General features: G+C 42.3%; 2 protein-coding genes across 2 annotated transcripts; both read left to right on the top strand.

Moving 5' to 3' along the window:
* The first annotated feature begins 3,009 nt into the window (after positions 1-3,009).
* LOC135977434 (DNA (cytosine-5)-methyltransferase 3-like) lies at positions 3,010-6,305 on the top strand. Its single transcript, XM_065578415.1, has 4 exons — positions 3,010-3,104; positions 3,506-3,550; positions 4,704-4,783; positions 5,924-6,305. Exons 1-4 carry the CDS (start codon positions 3,074-3,076, stop codon positions 6,038-6,040), a joined length of 273 nt encoding a protein of 90 aa, XP_065434487.1. The 5' UTR covers positions 3,010-3,073; the 3' UTR covers positions 6,041-6,305.
* Positions 6,306-11,799: 5,494 nt separating this feature from the next.
* On the top strand, positions 11,800-21,726 carry LOC101941497 (DNA (cytosine-5)-methyltransferase 3-like). The gene is made up of 5 exons (XM_042846096.2): positions 11,800-11,973; positions 15,036-15,111; positions 16,600-16,739; positions 18,708-18,793; positions 20,635-21,726. The coding sequence occupies exons 1-5, from the start codon at positions 11,827-11,829 to the stop codon at positions 20,777-20,779; spliced, it is 594 nt and encodes a 197-aa protein (XP_042702030.2). The 5' UTR covers positions 11,800-11,826; the 3' UTR covers positions 20,780-21,726.
* The last annotated feature ends 229 nt before the right edge of the window (positions 21,727-21,955 follow it).

Here is a 21,955-nt window from a genome sequence, read left to right as displayed (position 1 = left end):
GCCTAGGGCGTGAAACTTCCTTGCACTGGCCCTGTCTGTACCACGTATCTGTCTAATTCGTCCTTAAATTTTTTGCCTCAAGAAAATACAGAATCCTCCTACATTAATAAATTAAACATGTTGAACCATTTCCATCACCCGTGGTTTGAGCATTGGCCTGCTAAACCCAGGGTTGTGAGTTCAATCCTTGAGGGGGCCACTTGGGGATCTGGGGCAAAATCAGTACTTGGTCCTGCTATGAAGGCAGGGGGCTGGACTCGATGACCTTTCAAGGTCCCTTCCAGTTCTAGGAGATGGGATATCTCCATTAATTATTATTATTAAGCATCTTCACGTTTTTCTATTATGATAGCAGCTAATGAAAAGAAAAACTAACAATAACAAAACCAGAACATTCACTATCCCAGCATAAGTTAAATCAGTTAGCTGGCAATTAATTTAGACATCAGAGTTGCTGAGTAAGGATTGGTGATGTGGATTTTAGATGCATCTATTTGCAGCTTTAGTGTCCCAGGATATGTTTTATCCGCATGCACAATCCTTAGTTTTTAATCTATAGCAGGGATGTGTCTGCCCTTTCTACTGAATTTTTTTATCTTTATCTTTTTTCTAGTTCTGTGAAGAAAGGGCATTCAGTATCCAGTATCACTACTGGTGGCGTACTAAGGCAAGACTTACACTAAAACCTTTCATCAAAAAAACTCACTTAGCAATAACTTAATTCCATTAGAAAAAGGGTATAGTTATGTACACAAATGCAACAAGGTTTCTTTTCATCAGCTAAGACCCTTGTACTGTTATCTTTAAAAAAAGTTATGTGCCTCCAAAAGCAAAAAATCTCCCAATGTATTTATTTATGTGGAATAATCATAATACCAGACTAACAGCAAAGTTCATTTGGTTGTCAGTATTTTATAAACTATCTATCAAACTTTTTTGAAAATACCTGTTTTGTGGAGTTTTGAAAATAAATTATTTAATTTTATAACAGGTTTGTAACACTGATAGATACATACATGAGATATACAAACACAACATTGGATATATACTTCTGTGTTATATCTATGCATGCAGACAGTACTGTGCGCCAGCTATAGTACTGTGTGTATCTAAAGCAAGATATGATAGACCGCAGCCTGTGCATAGCACATGTGATACAGCACAGGATAATTATAACACAGACATTTCTTTTAAAAGCTGCTTCTTTTGTTTTCAGTCTGTAAATGAAATTGACAACAGGTCGGAAAACTAAAGACCGTTGCTGCTCTTCTGGCATGAACTTAACTCTAAAACGGGGAGGCTGGGCTTGATGCAGCCAGCATTGCAAAACAAACACACACACCCCTTAGGTGCTGGGTAGTTCATATAATCTCTACGATCTCTCAGGGCCGGAATTTCCTTGGCAAATTAATTTCAAAAACGCTTCCCCCCGCTGCCCAAAACCTCTCTCTGGAGCGTCCACCAGAGACCCGTGCAGGAGACACACTCACCACGCCCCCTGTGCGGCGAGCCCCGCCCAGCACACCGGCTGGTAGCGCTGGACGAGCTTGTCCTTCGCCGGCCCGGACGGCACACCCACGTGAGATTACTGCTGCCGGGCGGTCCTGCGTATGGTCCATATAGACACAGCATGGCCCAGGGAGAGCCGGTGCTGGTCCTGTCGGACACAGACAGCGCAGAGGACCTGGAGGAGGTGGAGCCCAGCTTCTCTGGAATAAGTGAGCAAAGGAAATGACTGGAGCCAGACTGGGGCTGCAATGCCTTTGTAACCAGAGGGTTGTCAATGACACGGTCCAGGCGATGGTAGGGGTTGGAAGCAGCGGGGGCTGCAGCCCAGTCCCTGAATGCCTGATGCTCTCATGACTTCTGGAGAGTTAAACGATTAACTTTAAACTTCCTCCCCTCTTGGGAAAATTGGAAGGGACGCTCAGTACCAGCCTGTGGGCATAGGAGAGAATGTGTCTGTTTTAAAGTTAGTTCAGCCCTGGGAAACGTGAGCGTGCTGCCATGGGTTACAACAGACACTTCAATCCATAGGAGGGAGGGTTGGGCCACTCTGCACATTAGAATAATAAATAATCTTTCCCCCACTTCAGCTAACTGTGCATGGATCAGCTGTATAAATACATGACTTCTCAGCTGTTTGAAGAATCCAGTGAATGTGGGTGGGCTAGACTGGTGTTTCCAAAAGTATGGAAATAGAAATCGCAAAAGTTCAGTGAAGTAACCTGGCTATAGTGACAGGTTTCAGAGTAGCAGCCGTGTTAGTCTGTATCCACAAAAAGAACAGGAGTACTTGTGACACCTTAGAGACTAACAAATTTATTTGAGCATAAGCTTTCGTCGGCTACTCAAATAAATGTGTTAGTCTCTAAGGTGCCACAAGTACTCCTGCCCTTTTTGCTGGCTATAGTGGTGTGTCTTGCTTAGAAAATCTCAGTACTGCTAAAAGTGGAGTTACTGTTCAAGAAACTGATGGTCGCTTGATTTTTTTTTCTCAAGTGATAGAGCTGCAAGACATAGAAAGCACTTCTTCTGATGTGATATCTCTTGACTCTCTTGAAGAAATAATGTCTGCTACACTCTCAAGCCCCAACAGAGGTATCAGTGTTTTCAGAAGGAATTCACAGTACGTTGACATACTGTTTGAAGAATCCAGTGAATGTGGGTGGGCTAGACTGGTGTTTCCAAAAGTATGGAAATAGAAATCGCAAAAGTTCAGTGAAGTAACCTGGCTATAGTGACAGGTTTCAGAATAGCAGCCGTGTTAGTCTGTATCCACAAAAAGAACAGGAGTACTTGTGGCACCTTAGAGACTAACAAATTTATTTGAGCATAAGATTTCGTGGGCTATTCAAATAAATTGGTTAGTCTCTAAGGTGCCACAAGTACTCCTGTCCTTTTGGCTGGCTATAGTGGTGTTTCTTGCTTAGAAAATCTCAGTACTGCTAAAAGTGGAGTTACTGTCCAAGAAACTGATGGTCGCTTGATTTTTTTTTCTCAAGTGATAGAGCTGCAAGACATAGAAAGCACTTCTTCTGATGTGATATCTCTTGACTCTCTTGAAGAAATAATGCCTGCTACACTCTCAAGCCCCAACAGAGGTATCAGTGTTTTCAGAAGGAATTCACAGTATGTTGACATGTTTATTCTATACTTTCTTTAAAACATTGCAGCAACTTGACCTGCAGAGTGTGTGTCTACTAAGGCAGCATACAATTTTACACTTGTGTGCACATGAGTCAGTGAAGTTATTTGATCTACAGAAAGGAAACACTAGAGCAAAACTATAGGACTGATCCTCAAAGCCAGCTGTAGGTAGAACTCACATGGACTCGAATGGGAGTTCTTCATGGGGAGGGCTTGAAGGATTGGCTCATAAATTTCTCAGGGAACTCTTTTGTTTGTCTAGCAGAAAATACAGGGTGTGCCAACTCTTAAGGATTGTTGCTCTTCAAGTTTTTGAAGAAATAAACAATTAGTATTACGTTTTGTTTTCCCCCAGATCTTATTGCACATGAAGTAAATGAAAACCAAAGGAGTATTGAAGGTGAGTAATCAAATTAAATTACCAAAAACAATAGGCTATTTAGCCATGTGGCTAAATTTCCATGTCACACTGCATCTTAACCAATATGACCAAAAAAATCAAGTGTCCAACTTAAAAGCAATATCCAAAAATATTGAGTAATCAAACATAAACAAAAATGCATTAAGAAGAATTTGGCATACAATGGCTGCCCTAAAGGATTGGGATTACAGCCACCCTCACGTCTGGTTCACTAATTTAAATCTGCCCCAGGTTGGTAGTTCCTGAAAGACATTAACATTTGGTGGTTTGCTGGCCTATAGGAAATGATTTGGTGGACTTACACCAGCATCTAATGGACTCATCACAAGAACTATCAGCAAAATTGACATGAAAAAGAAAATGAAAGCTGAACGGGCACAGAGACTGCACTGCCTTGTCGCTGCTAGTGGTGGCCCTTCAAGGATCATTTGTGGATGTGTTAGGCCAGCCCTCAGACAGAACAGAGGCTGGCATGATGCTGAATAGATTGGAAGCAAGACGAAATTGTCTGGCTTCGTCTGCATCCGACGAAGTGGGTATTCACCCACGAAAACTCATGCTCCAATACGTCTGTTAGTCTATAAGGTGCCACAGGACTCTTTGCTGGCTAAAAGAGATGCACGTGTTTTTCTTTCGATCAGAGAGCCTCATTGAAAATCTAGCCCTTAAGAACAAATCCTGTGATTTGGAAGTGTTGGCAGGTCTCTAGCAGGTGACCTTGACAGAAATGGCTCACAAGCAATGTCCACAGGAGCAGTGTGAAAATTATCTCAGGTGGAAGTGGATCCTTGCATTGACAGTGTTTTAAATAGTCTGTATTAAAAACACAATGTCCCTTTGGCTTTATTGGTAACATTGATCTTTTTCCTATCCTTTCTGCTGTGCAGATGAGGATCATAGTCTTAAAACTCTTCTTTAGAAAGCATTAAAGAATATTTTTGTCACTGTTTTTCATTTCTAACTGGTGTGCTGAACATGCAATAATAAGAGTTACTAATCTGGGAATGTCTAGCCTCTCAGGTTTCAGAGCAATGTCTAGAGAATTCTGCATCTTGTCCAGAAGAAATAAGTGAGAGAGGCTGAAATTAAACAATACTAGATTTTGAGAGAGGACATTCTTTGTGTTTTACAGAAATCTGCATCTGCTGTGGCAGTTTCCAGATTCATACCCAGCATCCCTTGTTTCACGGAGGAATTTGTACTCCATGTACGGTTAGTAGTCCATATGGCTCAATAAGGCCCCCCTGCCTATTATCTCAGCTGGAAGTGGATCCCCTGAAGTCAATGAGACACTTCAGAGACATTGTCTATTTAATTTATCCAAGAGACAGTCAGAGGTGACTTGATCATAGTCTGTAAGTACATGGCAAAAGATTTCTGATTGTAGATGACTCTTTAATCTAGCAGAAAAAGGGATAATGACATCCAATGGTTCAGAGGTGCTGGAACAATTTGTATAGTGGGGATGCTGAGAGACATCGAACCAAACTGTAAACCCTGTATATAATGGAAACCATTTCAAGCCAGGGGGTGTGGCAGTACCACCACACACATCCCAGCCCAACACCCCTAGTTCCAGCACCCATCCAATGGTTGGAAGCTGAAGCTAGACAAATTCAAACTAGAAATACGGTGGACATTTTGAACAGTGAAGGTAATTAACCATTGGAATAACTTAGGGGTTCTCCATCATGTGAAGGCTTTAAATCTAGATGGCACAACTTTTAAAAAGATATTCTGTAGCTCACACAGAAGCTGTGGGCTTGATGCAGAAATGATTGGGTGAGCTTCTAAATCCTAGGGGATCAGAATGGTCCCATTCTGGCCTAAATATATAAGAAAGTATCACTAACCAGCAACACACATGCCTCAACTCGGTGTCCTTTAATTTGGCTCCCATTAGAGTTTACACGCACCAATAATAATAATACTTTATAAAAATTAGAACTGATATATTATGGTGTTGCCCATTGGGTGACCTTAGGAAAGTCACTTCCCTTTCTGTTCCTCAGTTTCCCCATCTGTAAAATGAGGATAATGATATTTGCCTCCCTTTGAGATCTACTGATGAGGAGCACCATGTAAGACTTAGGTATTATAATTATATGGCTAAAATTATATAATATATCAGGTTGCTTTCATGTTACCTCCTATTCTTCACCACCTTTGTCAGTATTTACAGGAACCTTATGATCTGTTTGCAAAGTGCCATGCACGTTAATGGTGCTACATAAAAAAATTAATAACACAAGAGGGAAACTCACGTGCAAAGCAAACACAGCTCAGGATGATTGTTACATTTTATCAAATAAACCTATTTTTGCAACTAACTACAGTTTGCTGTTTTATAAGGAGAACTTTCTGGAAACATTTTTCCTGTATGATGACGATGGCCTTCAGGCCTATTGCACAATCTGCTGCTCGGGGAAGACTCTGCTAACTTGCGATGACCCAACTTGTAATAGGTAAAGACTACGGGTAGGCCTGAGGGTCTAGTTAGACTGCAATGACAGCATGTGATTGCAGCTCGAGCGGACATACTCCAGCTAGCTTTAATCTAGCTAACGTGGGTGCCAGAATGGTGCCGCTGCACGTGTCATAGGCAGTAAAAACTGGCCCCGAACCCTGGGTAATTACTTGTGGGACTGGCCCATGCTGAAGTGCATGCTGTTACAGCTTCACTGCTATGGGGCCTCAGCTAGATAAATTAAAGCTAGCTCAGTATGGCTACACCCAGTGACTGCAGCATAGACATGCCCTAAGCCAAAAGGATCAAATCCAGTTCCAAACGTCCGCAAAGTTTGAAGGGGCAGGTTTGCAGGCAGGGTTCTGGTTCAGCTCATTGAGGTTGGAGCTAGCTACAAGGTTCCGATAAGCTTGGGGTGCTGGGATGTCAGATTTAAATCAGGACCTGCACTGTGCTCACCTACTATCATTGTTTTACCTTATATTGTTTGGGTTGTGCCCAGCACTCACATACACATTTAAATCACCTGTAGTTCCCCAAGTAATTCAACACAAATTATCCACAGAATAGCACCAGGATAGGGATTAAAGAAAAACTCATCACTTAAAACTCTCAGTTATAAATGTGAATAAAGAAATGGAATTCTACAAACAAACATGTCAAGGAAACAAGATTATTCAAGACACTTGGTCATAATATTTGTCTGCACATGTATGTATTACATTCCAGTCGAGTAAGAAAACACCTTGTTTGAACATGGCTAACTGGGGAAGGGAGGGAGAAGAGGGACAACAGTGGCACCTTACAAATCACCAGCTATACACGCAGGTGAATCCTGCCCACAGTGGGTACCTCTACACTGGAAAAAGGAAAAAAAGCGAGTCTCAGAACCCAGGTCTACAGACTCAGGCTCATGCTACAGCACTAAAAATAGCAACCTAGACATTCCTGCTCGGGCTGGAGTTTGGGCTCTGAGACTCAGCAAAGGGGGGGCTGTTTTTAGCACCATAGCTCAAGCCTGAGTCTGTAGACCTGAGTTCTGAGACTTGCCGCCGCAGGGGTTTTATTGCACTCTAGATGTACCCGGTGAAATCGGTGGCAAAACTCCCATTGACTTCCCTCGGGCTAAGATTTCACCCTATAACATTTTTGCCAAGCTCATCAGCACCCAAAGTTAAGGTTACCCTTTGGCATGTCCATCGCCACCCGAAGATGGAGGTTGTACTTCTACAAGTGATGATTCAGCAGAGTGAAGAACAGCTCAATGCTCTGTGCACAGCTAGAAGGGGAAATAGCCAAATACTTGCCCTTCTCACTAACTGACAGCTGCCCCGTTTTGAGATTACTTTAATCTTCAAGGTTGTCCTGGCTTGGATGTCCCATTTTTCCCCACCCTGCAAAAACACCCCTTATCTCATTCCTAAAGCTGATTCCCTAGTTGTCGCGCCCCACATAAACAGGAGCTTCCTTGTAATGCATTCAGGCCCCAACGAATTCCCATATTAGTCGGGGGCGTTGTCTTTCCATTGAGTTCAATGGGAGCTTGATTTGCTCTTTAGATTTGGTATAAAAATAAAAAGCATGTGGGTTTTTACTGGACATATCTAGTATGGCTGGTCATTTGATTGAAAACAAACTACGGTACATTCCCAGTGCTTCCAGTCTCACCGTAGCCTGAGTTTTGCATAAAAACTGGGATTGTTCCTTTGAATCTACCTCAACGTTGACTGTTTTAAGGGTGTGGCCAGGAACACAGAAGGGGATCATTCATGGACATTACACTGTCAAAGTGCTTTATCATATAGCTGACAATGTACCAGCATCTTCAGTGAAACATTTCTGAGGAAAAAAATAATTATCTTGAATATGATTTTAAACATCAGAAAAGAACCAGACCAGTTAAACTGAGCCTCTGGCTAGCATAGAATGTGTGGAAAGACCTGTTTAAACACTGAATTGACTTATTATTTAATTTGTGTAGATGCTATTGCCTAGAGTGTCTGGATGTCCTTGTAAGTCCTGGTACTGCAGAGAAATTTAAAGCAATGAATACATGGTTGTGTTTCATGTGCCTCCCCTTGAGTTCAAATGGTTTGCTGAAGAGGAAGAAGAGATGGCGTGCGAAACTGAAGTGCTTCTACGATCAGGAATCTGTAAGGAGCATCTCCATTAACTTTTAATATAAAATTAAAGGGATGGAGGAGTCAAGGCTGACACAGACCCAGTCATTGACCTATCTTTCTTCCCGTATCTCTTAATAATGAGCTCCAACATGTGCTTATGTTTTCAGAACAAATGCTTGAATCCTCTTTCTTTTAAAAAAGTAAATCAATACCCAGCAGCCCTGCATTTTAAATTAACATTGGACTCTGATTCTGCAAATATGTATATGTGTGTGACTTTACGTACATCAGCAAAATTACACAGATTGCTACATGTTTGCAGGATCTGGGCCTTAGTGTGTATGTGAGACTGAAGAAGAAACACTTTCGTAAGGAAGCAGCTTCCAAAAAGGTTATGGAGAAAAATTACGTAAAATACCTTGACAATCCTTTTTTTTTTTTTTAGGTTTTAAAAGTTAGAGAGGAAAAAATAAGACATGTTCATGGTGATCCATCATATATATTTTCCTTCTTGACCATTAAATGTATGTGGCTTTTTTTTTTTCAGGACACGGATGCTATCAAAATAGGCTAAAAGAATGATCATTTTAGTTCAGATAGAACCATTAAAGATCAATTAGATTTCTGATATATAATTCATGCAAAGTATTCAGAGCTAGGTTCACGTATGATAGCTGGACTCTTTTTCTTTGCACTAAGACAAATAAAATATATTAACTGCATCAGGCTCCTGTCATAACCAAAATACAGATTAGAATTTAACAGCTTTGGAATTTTTTAAGTGTATTATTTATTCTTCTGTGCCAGTTGAGAATGGTGGCTGGAATTCTCTTCTTGCAGCCAGCTGGAGACACAAAAAACTGACCTTAGATATCTATCGCCTCTGCAAGAGGAAACAGTCAGCATACCCGTTATGTTCTGCCTCCAGCAGGTGGAAGCAGAGCCCCATCAGCTGTACTGTTAGAAGGGATGTGAGGCTGTCATTTGCAAAAATAAAAATATTTGGGAACAAATACTGACGAAAATCTGAAATCTGCCTACCATAGGTTTTAATAAGGTGTCGATCACCATGGTATCTAATTACCACCTTAAATACTGAAAGAACTGAGTTCTGCAGCAGTCGACAATCACTACAGACATCTTAGACCAGAGGTTCTCAATCAGTGGTCCGTGAGCTCCACTCAGGTGGTCCGCGGATAGTTCCCTCTAAGGTGTGCGCCTGGGCGGCCACACACGAGAGAATGAAGGGCCACCCATCTAATTAATGGTGCCGCGCAGACATGGCTCCACTAATTAGGTGCCTGGACCCTGGAGAAGACACACATGTAAGGTGAGGTGGTGCCCTTGGTGGGGAATACAGGGTAGGTGGGAGGGGCAGTGGGGTGAGAAGAGGGGGTGGGGGGAAGTTGTGCAGGGCTGTGGCGGCCAGAGACAGGGCCGGCGCCAGCATTTCTGCCGCCCCAAGCAAAAAAAAAAAAAAAAAGCCGTGATCGCAATCGCGACCGGCGGCAGCAGTTAGGAAAAAAAAAAAAAGCCGCGATCGGCGGCGGCAGTTCGGTGGCAGGTCCTTCGCTCCTAGAGGGAGTGAGGGACCTGCCGCCCCCGAATTGCCGCACATGCCGCCCCTGTCCCTTGGCCGCCCCAAGCACCTGCTTGTTAAGCTGGTGCCTGGAGCCAGCCCTGGCCAGAGAAAGGCGACTTTCCTCAGCTCAGAGCGGCTGCCAGGGAGAGACCCCCCTCCTTCCCAGCCTCAGCTCTGTGGCTGCTGCGGCGGGGGAGAGAGGGCACATCCATCGCATTAGAAAGATAAGGCTACTGATATTAAAATATGAGTTGTGCGCTTTTATAGTAGAACAAAAAAAATTTTAATTATTATTAAGGTTTTTTTCATATAGTGCTTTTATCCAAAGCACTTTACAGTAGTTAGCTAACAGTACAAACAACATTTGGAAAAATCATTAAGTGGTCCACCGAGACCCTCAGCAATTTTCAAGTCGTCTGCAGAAAAAAAAAGTTTGAGAACCACTGTCTTAGACTATACTCATATTTTTCTACACTGCACATCAATTTAGGGTTTGATAAGAAATTTGTACTGGGTGTGTTGGGTGCTGCCCCTTTAAATTTTATCTGCCACATGGCAGATTATCACAACATACTTCAGATCGCATCTTGCTTTAAATTCTCCAGCAAATGATTCAGTACCAGACAATTTGTTAGAAAATGAAGTGGAACCCATTTTATGTAACAGAATAATTACAATATACTGTGAAGATATATTTATTTGCAATGTATAAATCACTACTTCCTAATGTACTAATCAGAATCCAGGCGTCTCCAAGGTTCTGAAATGCTTTTAATTGCAATTAGTTGCCTTATGCCCTTCTGTGGATTTTGGGATCCTGACTGGATACTGAAGAGAGGAGTGTTTGCTGACAATGCTGGGTGGGTCATTTAATTAAAAAAGAGACAGTGTCACAGTTCAGGGCAATTACATCTGTATTCCCCCTCCGTGGCCCACCAATGGTTCCCACTCTAGGCTCCGGGCTCCTCAAATGTCAACTCTCTTAGGCAAAGATCCCCGTCTCTCTCCCTCCTGACCGGGGGTTTTCCAGGCTGCACAGTACCTTGTCTACACTGTGATAGTCCCAATAAGCCAGACTCCCTAAACAGGCCAGCATCTGTGCTTTATTATTATTAATGGACAGCTTTGAATATTCACACAAATGAATGGGTTGTGCAAACAAGGGTCTTTTTTATTTATGACAGAACCATCTTGAGATTTATCAGCCTTTATCCGCATGGGAACGAAAGCCAATCAATGTTCTCTCCCTTTTTGATAATATTACCCCAGGTAAGTGTACATAGTTGGCTTAGGACTGCAAACAAATATATTAAAAATCTATTAATATATCAGACCAAATTCATCCCTGATGTGACTCCATTGTCCAGTAGGACAAATGAGGCCCACACTTGGGCTAAATTTTACCCATCATGATTCATTATGACCCACACAAAGGTATCATCATCCTGTTCGATAGAGCTGGTCAAAATTTGTTTAATGCAGAGCTCTTTTGTAAAGAAAATGGCCTTTTTTTAAAAAATTACCATTGAGCAAAAAAACTATTAATGTTTTGCTAAAAAAAATGTTATCCAAAACATTATAAAAAATATTATTTCAATAACCATTTTGATCACTTTGTTTACCAAATACCAATGTTTTTTGATAAATATTTGTATATGAAAATGTCATGAAAACTTTTAGGAAAAAAAATCAATTTTGAAACCTGTAAAGTAGAAAAAAAAGTTGAAATGTTCACATTTGTCATTAAAAGAAATAGTGTCATTTTCAGAACAATCTAATACCCGTGTTGTGTATCTAAAATGCTGCTATTTGTAGCCCATGTGGGGACATTCAGTGCAGCATTACATAACTTGATCTCATGTTTACAATCCTGATTTTGAGCCGTCTCCAACTTTGTCAGTTTATGGAGCTGTAAATATCCAACACTGTTCTATACTCCAAGGGCTATCTGATTACATATCAGTTACTACACTGCTTGCTGGGACCCTGACCGAGCAAGGTACTTAAGTATGTGCTAAACTTGAAACACTGGTCCCACCAGTCACATGCTTAAAGCTAGGTATGTGCTGAAGTGAGGTGCTGTATGAGGGAACTAGTTCTTAGTACTAACACTGTTTGTATTTCTAATATCCACTCTTCAGAGATGAAAAATCTTGGATTTTTGGGCAGCAGCATGGGGGATGGCAGGCTGATATACTTAGATGATGTCACCGATGTTCTGAGGACAGATGTAAGTACAACGTAGAAAACGTCACTGAATTAACTGTGCACAGCTCTGAATTTACATTACTGATTGCTGTGACAATTCTAGGGGAATGCTGCCACCCTGGGAGCAGCCACGCAAGACCTAAACTGAAGCAGAATCTTCATCATTCCAGGGGAGGGAGGCAGGCAGGTCAAAATGATGCTGAGCAGGGGATCCCTCTCTTCTCAACTGGGACTGTGCTGAACAGCAGTTCTCATTACACCAGTGCTTCTACAGGAGGGGGCTCATAGCGAGCCAGGAGAGAAGCTGGGATGTGGACAGTGTGTCTACAAACAAAGAGAATCCAACTGCCAAAAGCTGAGTCTCGAAGGGAGCACATAATGGTCATCAGGCACTACCACAGGCCTCAGTAGCGATGGCAGAGCTGCTCTGGATCCAGGTTGGGGAGTGTGAGTGGAGGATTCTTAGATTGCAGACTCTTTTCTTAGGGTCTGATCTAACGCCCACTGAAGACAATGGGTGTTTTTACATTGGATCAGGCCCTTCAACTGTAAGCTCCTTCAAGTGGGTATCATATCTTCGTATGTACTTGTATGTACAGCACCTAGCACACTGGGGTCTGGGTCTGGGCCTGGGCCTGATTGGTTCCTGTGGGCAGTACCACAATGCAAAGAATAAATAATAATAATTCTATTGCCCCTAATAGAAGCACATGTCTAGGGCCCTACCAAATTCACGGCCATGAAAAATGTGTGTCAGACCGTGAAATCTGGTCTCCCACCGTGAAATCTGGTCTTTTGTGTGCTTTTACCCTATAATATACAGATTTCACAGGGGAGACCACCATTTCTCAAATTGGGGGGGTCCTGACCCAAAAGGGAGTTTCAGGGGGGTCACAAGTTTATTTTAAGGGGGGTCACGGTATTGCCAACCTTTATTTCTGTGCTGCCTTCAGAACTGGGCGGCCAGAGAGTGGGAGCTGTTGGCCAGGCGCTCAGCTCTGAAGGCAGCACCTCACCAGTAGCAGCACAGAAGTAAGGGTGGCAATACCATTCCATGCCACCCTTACTGCTGCATTGCTGCTTTCAGGGCTGGGTGACGGCAGAGCGGCGGCTACTGACTGAGGGCCCAGCTCTCCAGGCAGCAGTGCAGAAGTAAGGGTGGCAATACCATACCATACTCTGCCTTCAGAGTTGGGCTCCTTGCCAGCAGCCGCCACTCTCCGGCTGCCCAGCTCTGAAGGCAGCGCCACCGCTAGCAGCAGCGCAGAAGTAAGGGTAGCAGTAACCCCTTCCAACTCCTTTTTGGGTCAGGACCCCTACAATTACAACACTGTAAAATTTCAGATATAAATAGCTGAAATCATGAAATTTGTGATTTTTAAAATCCTATGACCTTGAAATTGACCAAAATGGACCACAAATTTGGTAGGGCCCTACATGTGTCCCCACTGGAAAATCTCCTTACTCCGGGGGGGGGGGGGGGGGGGGGGGGAGTGGAAATTTGGCTCTGTTTACCAAATTTTGTATAATGTGAAAAAGAGTTAGACTGGCAATGGAATAGCAGAGTCTCCAAGTATATACATGGTTTAATCAAGTATATGCTACAAGGAGTCAGTAAACTGACAAAAAACCTCCCTTGCTCCAAGAATTGAGATATGCCACCTGAGATTGTAGCAGTATTTTCTTTTGCAACAACTGAATTTCAGAATGAAATCTTACAGAAATCCAAGCCACTCTGTAATTAATTCTGTTCAAACCATCCAAATTTGCCCACTGAAAGCTCACTGCCGTTATGCAATTTCAGCAGCGCCGGCTCCAGGCACCAGCGAAGGAAGCAGGTACTTGGGGTGGCCAGCGGAAAGGGGCGGCATGTCTGGGTCTTCGGCGGCAATTTGGCGGTGGGTCCCTCAGTCCCTCTCTTCCTCTTTGAGCTGCCGTCGAAGTGCCGCTGAAGAGGAAGAGAGGGAGCGAGGGACCCTCCGCCGAATTATCGCCGAATAAGGAAGTGGCGCAATTAAGCTGCCGCCAATCGGCTTTAGCTTTTTTTTTTTTCACTTCGCCGCTTGGGGCAGCAAAAAAGCTGGAGCCAGCCCTGAATTTCAGTAATGGATAAATAGCATAACCCAAACCATATTTAGTATTTCAAAACCTGATCACCCATTACACTACCAGTTGCTTTTCTAAACTCCTAGTTCCTTTTTTTTTGTTTTAGTTTTATTTTCATATTGTGGTCTTGTACTGCGAAGTCTGGTGGTCTGCACAACTTGTTCTCCCTTGCCAATCTTTGACAGATTCTGCCAACTCCATGCCCACTTTAAAAGAAGGGTGGAGATTTTTATGCAGCTGATGACATTCATCCTTTGTATGTGCAATTTCCTCACCAGTGTGTCTTTTGACATATTGTCTTTGGAACCATGTGCATGTATTTTCTATTAGTTGCATGCACAAGTGATGACCCCACATGCAAGCGACCTGAGTGCAAAATTTCCTGTGCACAAATACAGGTTACATTTTGAAAATCTGGCCTTCCATAATCAGGTTTCACAGCATTCCTGACTGGTTGGTTATAATCAATTATAATTGCTTTTTCCGTCTTTAGTACAAGGATGAATCTATGTGGAAAAACTGCTATTGTTATGTAAGAGTGCTGGGTGTGGCCGCGGAGACCAAAGGTCAGACTCCATCTTGGAAGTTGGGGTTCTGGACTGCAGGCTGCACTCAACACCAAGTGCCGATTTTATGTTGTGTTCGATCTATGTAATAACTAAATGCTAACTTAAGCATTACATACAAGCTCTCCAGGCCTTAATAAGAGAACAACGCCGAATTCTCCGTGATTGGGAGTGACTCCTTACGATGTCCTCAGAGAGGCCTGCCTTGGGCTATCTAGGTGGGAAAGAACTCTTTAGATGAGCCACAGCTCATCTCAGGTCCTGTTCTATTCAGGTTCTTATACCACACCCATCACCGTAATGTCTGAGTGCCTGTAGACAAATGCTTACATTTTAATAGCCATCATAATAAGAATATGAATAAATGTTTCTAAAAGAAACAAGAAGTTCTGAAACTTGTACATCTTATTAGGTAAAAGGATGGGGTCCTTTTGATTTCATATTTGGTTCCACTCCTCCGGTTGGAAATTCCTACGAACACCCTCCCGGTAAGAGGTGCAGTGAAGTATAAAATGATATATAAATTATCAGTCTGACAGAGTTAGATCTTTACCTGTACTAGAGCTCCTCATGGTACTGAGGAGACAGGGGGCGAGGCAAAAGGTGGCTGTAAAACATTTGTCTATTCCCCTAATTCCCAGGAATGCTGAGATCCAGTTTGGCACCCTGTGTAATTTACAGCAGTCTAAAGAGTGCTCTGAATTACACAGGCTTGTACCAGCCATCAAGCCACTGCTATGGCAGTGTGGGATTTCACCAACATCGTGCAATCTGACCTCAGCCCTCCATCCTCTGACACATACCCTATCCAGCAGGCCTTGGGAGGAGCAGGTTAAAGTGAACTTTGCTGGCTATCTGTCAGCTGGAGATTACAGCCCCTTTGTTCTGCTACAGCAGAAAGGATCATTGTGATCATCTAGTCTGACCTCCGGGATAACACAGGCCATAGAACTCTCCTGACATTTGAGAGTTTCATTAAACTGTATTAAATCTGCTGTATCTCATCACCTATGAAAGGAGAGACATTTCCTTGGAGACTCCCCTCCTGTGACCATACAATCTCAACTGGAGGGGTCACATTCAGTCTGGTCCTTATGCAGGCATGTCGTGGTAGAGGGTGCAGTGAGAAGCCTCCCCCTCTGTAAAGGCCCGTACAGCCCACGCAAGGGCTGGGCAGAAATTCCAGAAAGCACAGGGCTGGGCCATCTCTACCCCCCGCCCCCAGAGAGCTCCTGGTGCTCCAAACAAAGCGAGGAGCAGCTCTGTCCCCCTACACATTGTCCAGTTGTGGTTACTGGCTTCATAGGAAGGGTATTAGATGATCACAATGGTCCCTTCTGACCTTGAGTCTATCATTATGTGGCACCCCATGAAGGAGGTGCATTAGTGTCCACAATCCCCCTGCACCCTATGGAGCTTCAGGAGGCATGCTCCTTTCCTGGGGCTAAATGCCCCACAGTGCTCCCTCTCAGGCTGGTCAGCTCCGCACTGCCCCTTACTAGGGCCTCCATGCAATGTGCAGAGCCTGGCCCTTGGTGACTACAAGGCACATCACTCATTTCCAACTCAAATTTGCCTCTGACCAGTGAGGATCCAGGGTCCAATTCAGACCTAGGAGAAGCAAGTGCTTATTCAAGCCAATGGAGTTGCCCCTGGTCTGAAGCGGACCTCTAGTGTTGTTATCTGTCCCTCTGCTTACATGCTGCACATTATGAAGATGAGAAATGGTGACTCCTCAAACTGAAGTTATGGAAAACTTTATCCATATTAAAAAGTAACCTCTCTGGTCTCATTTCAAATTTCCCCCACTGCTCTTTTTGCTATAGTGATAGAGAGGCTCTGAGCCTCTCTTTTTGAAAGCTGCACTGTCCCACAGTCAGAGCGGGACAGGATGAGAGCCATGTCTCTGCTATTTGGTCCTTTCATTTTTGATGTCACTCTTCCCTTTCCTTTCTCCTCATCCCTTTCGCCCCTAGCTTGGTACTTCTATCAATATCACCGCATCCTACAATACGGGAAACCCCCAGAGAGCAGTCAGAGGCCATTCTTCTGGATGTTTGTGGATAATCTGGTGCTGGAAAAAGAAGACAGAGAGACAGCTTCGCGATTCTTCAAGGTACACAGAAAATCCAGTCCCTCCCCAGATTGTTTTTTCTTCACATCATGTCTCCTTAGTGTTTAGTGACTGAGTCCTTTTATAGTGATGTTTATTGTGTCTTTTGAGAATGGTGTTCTCTGCAGTGCCACACAACAGAACCAGAACTGATTCCTGCTTCTTTAAGCTCTCGCTCCCTGAGCTGTTGGTGTACAATAGGGGCAGCTTGTGGAGGAAGCAGAGTTCCTCTGGTCAAAATAAACCTCACTCCTTTTGATTAAGGAATAGTGAAGACTCACATCATAACGTTTGGCTCTGGATCTGAATCTCCCCAAAGTTTGAGGTAGGGGAAGAGAGATGGGGAGGGAATGAAGAGCCTGGGTTCTGATTTAGATCCGTCTCTAGAGATTAAGCCTACATCATTCAGTTTGGATCCAGAGCTGAACTTCCCAAATGTTTGCAGGAAGTTTTATGTGGAGTTCTCTGTTAAGGACCAGTGCTAATGGACTTCCAAGTGAGTATACACACAGTATTTGTGCATGCCACAAAATCCAGTCATTCTCTCTGGTTTTGCTGCATTATAACTCACATGTGGACCAGGAAATCACCAGTAAAGCCATTAGTCAGATGTTAATCAAAATGCTTTACCCTTGTCAGGATACAACATTTGTCATCCGAGGGTCTCAGAGCTTTTACAAACAATAACTGATCCTGACAACAGTCCTTGAAATCTAGTAACAGCTCTAATATCCAATATTAAGGGGGCATGGATCAGTGTTCATGTCATGCTCCCCGTCAGTACCCGGTCCAGAACGGAGAAGCTAATAACCCAACCAGTGGCCCAAATTCGGTGATGAATCCTGGTCACATGACACCTGAGGCACATTGCGCATACACCAAAAAGAAGTAGCACTGCCACCTGTCCAGGACAAGAAGCATGACCAATGTCTGATGAGAGAGACGATAACAAGTGTTATTTTCTGACTAGCAACAATGTGCTTAGCATAATATGTACCTAATAGTAAGGCATTGTCCCATCCCCAATGAGTTTAGGTCTTGATTTGCTGAGTGGATGAACACCCTGAGTTCCCGTTGATGTCAGTGGAAGTTGCAGGTGCTCAGGTCCTCGGCAAAATCAAGAAGCAGAACATACAGTACACTTGTCGCACATGGGGAAGGTGCAAGTCCAAAGTGGCAGCAATGCCCAATAAAATGATAAATGAAAGGGTTCATGCAATAGGTGTATTTTCTGGAGAGAACTGAAAGATCAGTTTTGAAAAAAACTACTATTAGCATTAATTGCTAGATCAACATTAAACATCAAGCAGCTTCCAACTGATTTCACACCATACATTTTGAGGAATTAATCCTTTAATGTATGCGTTCTTGAAGATACACAATTCTGTCCCCTTTCTCTGTGCTGTAATGACCAATATTTAGATCAGTTGGTTTCCATCTAGAGATACTAGTAATGCTCTTCATACAGTAAGCAATTGTTTGTGCAACCCTTACCTGTTGAAGTCAATAGGGCTGCTCGTAGGAGTAAGTGCTCACTAAAGCAGGTTAAAAAAAATTAAATTTACAAAAAAAACCCTCTCTTTTATAATTCAAAAGGAGTTGATCTGCTCTATAGTGTTAGAAATATGGAAGCAAGTGTTGACCTGTTCATAATAAAATGGGGAACATTTTTTACAAAAGATTTAGCAAAAAATTCCATTTTTTATTTTTGAATTTTCAAAATTTGAAATGATGTTTAAATTTCAAAACCTGGAAAATTCTGATCAGCTATTGTGCTCTCAAACATGAGGGAGGCTTGCCCAATTTACCCCAAAGGAGGGCTATAATCATAAGAGAAAACCAGCTAAGCATGTCATGAATCAGTAGAAGCTGTTCTTAAACGTTCTTGGTGACCACCATGCAATATAGTATTAACAGTTGGCAGAAGTTGTCTGGCTACTAAGACACTTACATATTTTTCCCTTTTAAAAGATGGAGGCAGTGACTATCCACAGGGAACATGCAGAAACTGTCCAGAATGCTGTGATCTTGTGGAGCAACATACCATCTGTTAAGAGGTGATACAACAGTTTACTTTCAGGGTTTCTTCTAAGTAATGGCCTGTCTCTGATCCAAAGAAGTTGAAAACTAGTTTAGTCAGCAAAGTGGTTTCTAACGTTCCGTGTCCTCAGACACGACAATGTTTCTGTGTCCCCCAACTACCTCTGGTCCTTTTATTCTGTTTCTGTAGTTCTCACATACTCAAGTGATCTCAACTTAACCGGCCCAACTCGCATTCTGAGTTTGGAACCTGCTGGGAGAAGTTAAAATAGGCTATTTAAGTGTGAATGGAACCTGAGTAGAAGCCATCCTTTAAGACAGCCACTCCTGAAGCCTTACTCAGCCATTTGGGAATGTGGATGTGGCAAAAGAAGACTGGAGAATTCCATCTCTTACCCTCCAGTTCATCCTCTAGTTTCTATTACCCTCTCAGCCTCACCCTTTAAGAACAATGTACATTACCATTGGGGTTGAGAACTTGTATGCCATGTTTCAGTCTTGCATTAAGATCCAATCCTGAAATGCACTGAGTACCCATGGAGTACTGGTTTGGGGCCTTAGGGCTTTTTACATCCCAGGTATGAAACTTTTCATCATGGGCTTTATGATGGATACACCAAAGGAACCTCAATTATATCTATTCAGGTGTAAGATGCTGAAAATCAGCTATGCATACACTAGAAAATGCTTACAGGAGGAACACAGATTTCTCACAATCTCTGGACAAGACTTGCCTCACTTTCTGGTTTTCCAGAACATTCCTCTGCAAAATTGGCTTCCAATAATTTATCATACAATGAATGCATTCCATGATGCAGATACTCACAGGCAGCGTCGTCACAACCGCTGGTTTTGCACACAAAGAAATTTCTGTTAGACGATTTTAAACTCTGAACTCTGTGAACAAGACATAATTTAAAAAAAAACAAAAATCCTTTACTGAAAGACATGAGCTTAAGGCTAAATTTTTTTGCAGTTGAATTATAGGCATATGGCACTAGTTCAATCAGAGAAAGCTCTGAGTTATACTGCCAGTTATTACAACAACTGCAAAGAATCCACTGCTGTAGAATAGCCTTAAACTTTTTACAACGTCTCAAAATACACTTTTTTCACACCACTAAACGGAGTGATCTCCTATTGATAAAGCTATCTACTAGTATGTTTGAAATTTAGAGCCCAATCCTGCAAACTCTTTCATGGATAAATAGTCCTTACTCACGTAAATAATCTCATTGACACTGATGGGACTACTCGAGTGAGTAATATTTGCTGGGTAAGTTCCCTTGCTGGGGAAAATGAAAGACTCGGTGACTGCCTCCTTCATAAAGACATGGGGTTCTCAAACTGGGGGTCGGGATCCCTCGGGGGGGCGTCACAAGGTTATTACATGGGGGGTTGCAAGCTGTCAGCCTATACCCCAAAGTCCGCTTTACATCCAGCATTTATAATGGTGTTAAATATATAAAAAATATTTTTAATTTATGGTGGCGGGGGGGTCACACTCAGAGGCTTGCTATGTGAAAGGGGTTACCAGTACAAAAGTTTGAGAACCACTGATAAAGACCAATCAGCAGGTAGTGCCTGACCCTGCAAGGTGCTAATCACGCTGGCCCTGATTCAGCAAAACACTGGAGCACATGCTCGACATTAAGCAGGGTGGAAGGGTCACTGAAACCACGGGGACTCGTAACATGCTTAAAGTTAAGCATGTATTTGAGTGCTTTACTGGATCAGGGCCAGAGTGCTCAGCACTTAGCAGGACTAAGCCCTACAGAAGAGATATTTTGAAGCACAATTTATGGAAGCAACTTTGTGAGCTTTTACTTTTTGTTTGTTTGTTTGTTTGTTTTTGCAGCAAGTATTCTCTCTCAGACTTGGATCTGGATTTAGACCTCCTGGCAAAGAACATCCTCAGAACAAGACTGTTCTCTCAACGACCAGCCACTCTAGTGAGGAAGTTTTTTCTTCCCTTGAGAGAATATTTTAAATGTTTTTCATAAGAAGTTCTTCCCACTCCAGATCAATGATCTGGATTATCCCATAATACTGAAAAGAAATTCTGTCACTTAAGGTCTGATCCAAAGCCCATTGAAATCAATGGGATTCTTTCCATTGACTTCAATAGTCTTTGGATCAAGCCCATACTGCGGGATTGCTCTGTCACATTTATTTCTTGATGTTGTATAACTAGTTCTCTTGTTTTGCCCAAGCATGTTATTTGCTTTCCTTTTGCTATTGGATGGGTTGCTGCACTTTCTTTCATAGATGTTACTTTAGGCTACATAGAGCCAGTGTGAACATGCTATCTTTGATTTGATAGTTAACAGCTCATTGAGGCCTTGATCATACAAATTTTGGGGGATGTGAGTAACTTTACTCATGTGAGTAATCTCATTGAATTCATTGAGATGACTCATTTGCAGAAAGTTACTAATATACCGAATCATTTGGAGGATCAGGATTTAAGGTTGAATTTTATTTAAAGACACCTGATTTTATATACTTTTTACCTTAATACTAGAACTAGCAGGAAATGTTTTAATATATCTTTTACCTAAATACTATAATAATAATAACAACATAAGAGAAAATCATGTAATATTTTATTTTTGCACACTTTTACCTAAATGCTATCTATTTATAATTAAAACTGATTCGTGTGTTTAAACTTAAAAATAGCCTGAACAACATAACGAATGTGAGAGATGAGCAAAACTCCTTCATCTAAAAATGTAGCACATTATTTTGTGTCTGAATGGAATGAAGAAAAAAAAATCAGCATATTGTAAGCATACTTGATAATGCTTTATCTTGTTTTAATAGATGTATATTTAAAGTAAAGATTGTTTTATTAACATTTTACTAAAACCGGGATACAAATAAGAATCAGAAAAATCAATCCAGTTCAGGGTTTACAAGAAATAGAAAATAAAGCAAATATAATAAAGAGCTCCGAGTACAATACTGTTACATGATGAGTGAACTCAACTCACCTTAGCTTCACTGGGAGTTCAGGAATCTCCCAGAAAGCGCACATCACCTTACATTGCAGAATTGGGCTCTAAATGAGCAAAAGGAAAACCGAATCTGGCACAGCCAATAGCATGTTAGCTACACTGTCGTGTGATCACATGGGAAAAGATATCCTATCCCACTTACAAAATTAACCTGGGGAC

Source organism: Chrysemys picta, chromosome 1 (genome assembly GCF_011386835.1).
Source record: "Chrysemys picta bellii isolate R12L10 chromosome 1, ASM1138683v2, whole genome shotgun sequence".
Taxonomy (NCBI): Eukaryota; Metazoa; Chordata; order Testudines; family Emydidae; genus Chrysemys; species Chrysemys picta.
This window is presented reverse-complemented; position numbering and strand designations above follow the sequence as displayed.

Coding starts and splice junctions, on each gene's coding strand:
- LOC135977434 (XM_065578415.1), top strand. CDS start 3,074: ATGCCTGCTACACTCTCAAGCCCCAACAGAG. Junction 3,551..4,703: donor AAACCAAAGGAGTATTGAAG/GTGAGTAATCAA, acceptor TGTGTTTTACAG/AAATCTGCATCTGCTGTGGC. Junction 4,784..5,923: donor GAATTTGTACTCCATGTACG/GTTAGTAGTCCA, acceptor CTGTTTTATAAG/GAGAACTTTCTGGAAACATT.
- LOC101941497 (XM_042846096.2), top strand. CDS start 11,827: ATGAGGGAACTAGTTCTTAGTACTAACACTGTTTGTATTTCTAATATC. Junction 11,974..15,035: donor CCGATGTTCTGAGGACAGAT/GTAAGTACAACG, acceptor ACATCTTATTAG/GTAAAAGGATGGGGTCCTTT. Junction 16,740..18,707: donor CAGCTTCGCGATTCTTCAAG/GTACACAGAAAA, acceptor CCCTTTTAAAAG/ATGGAGGCAGTGACTATCCA.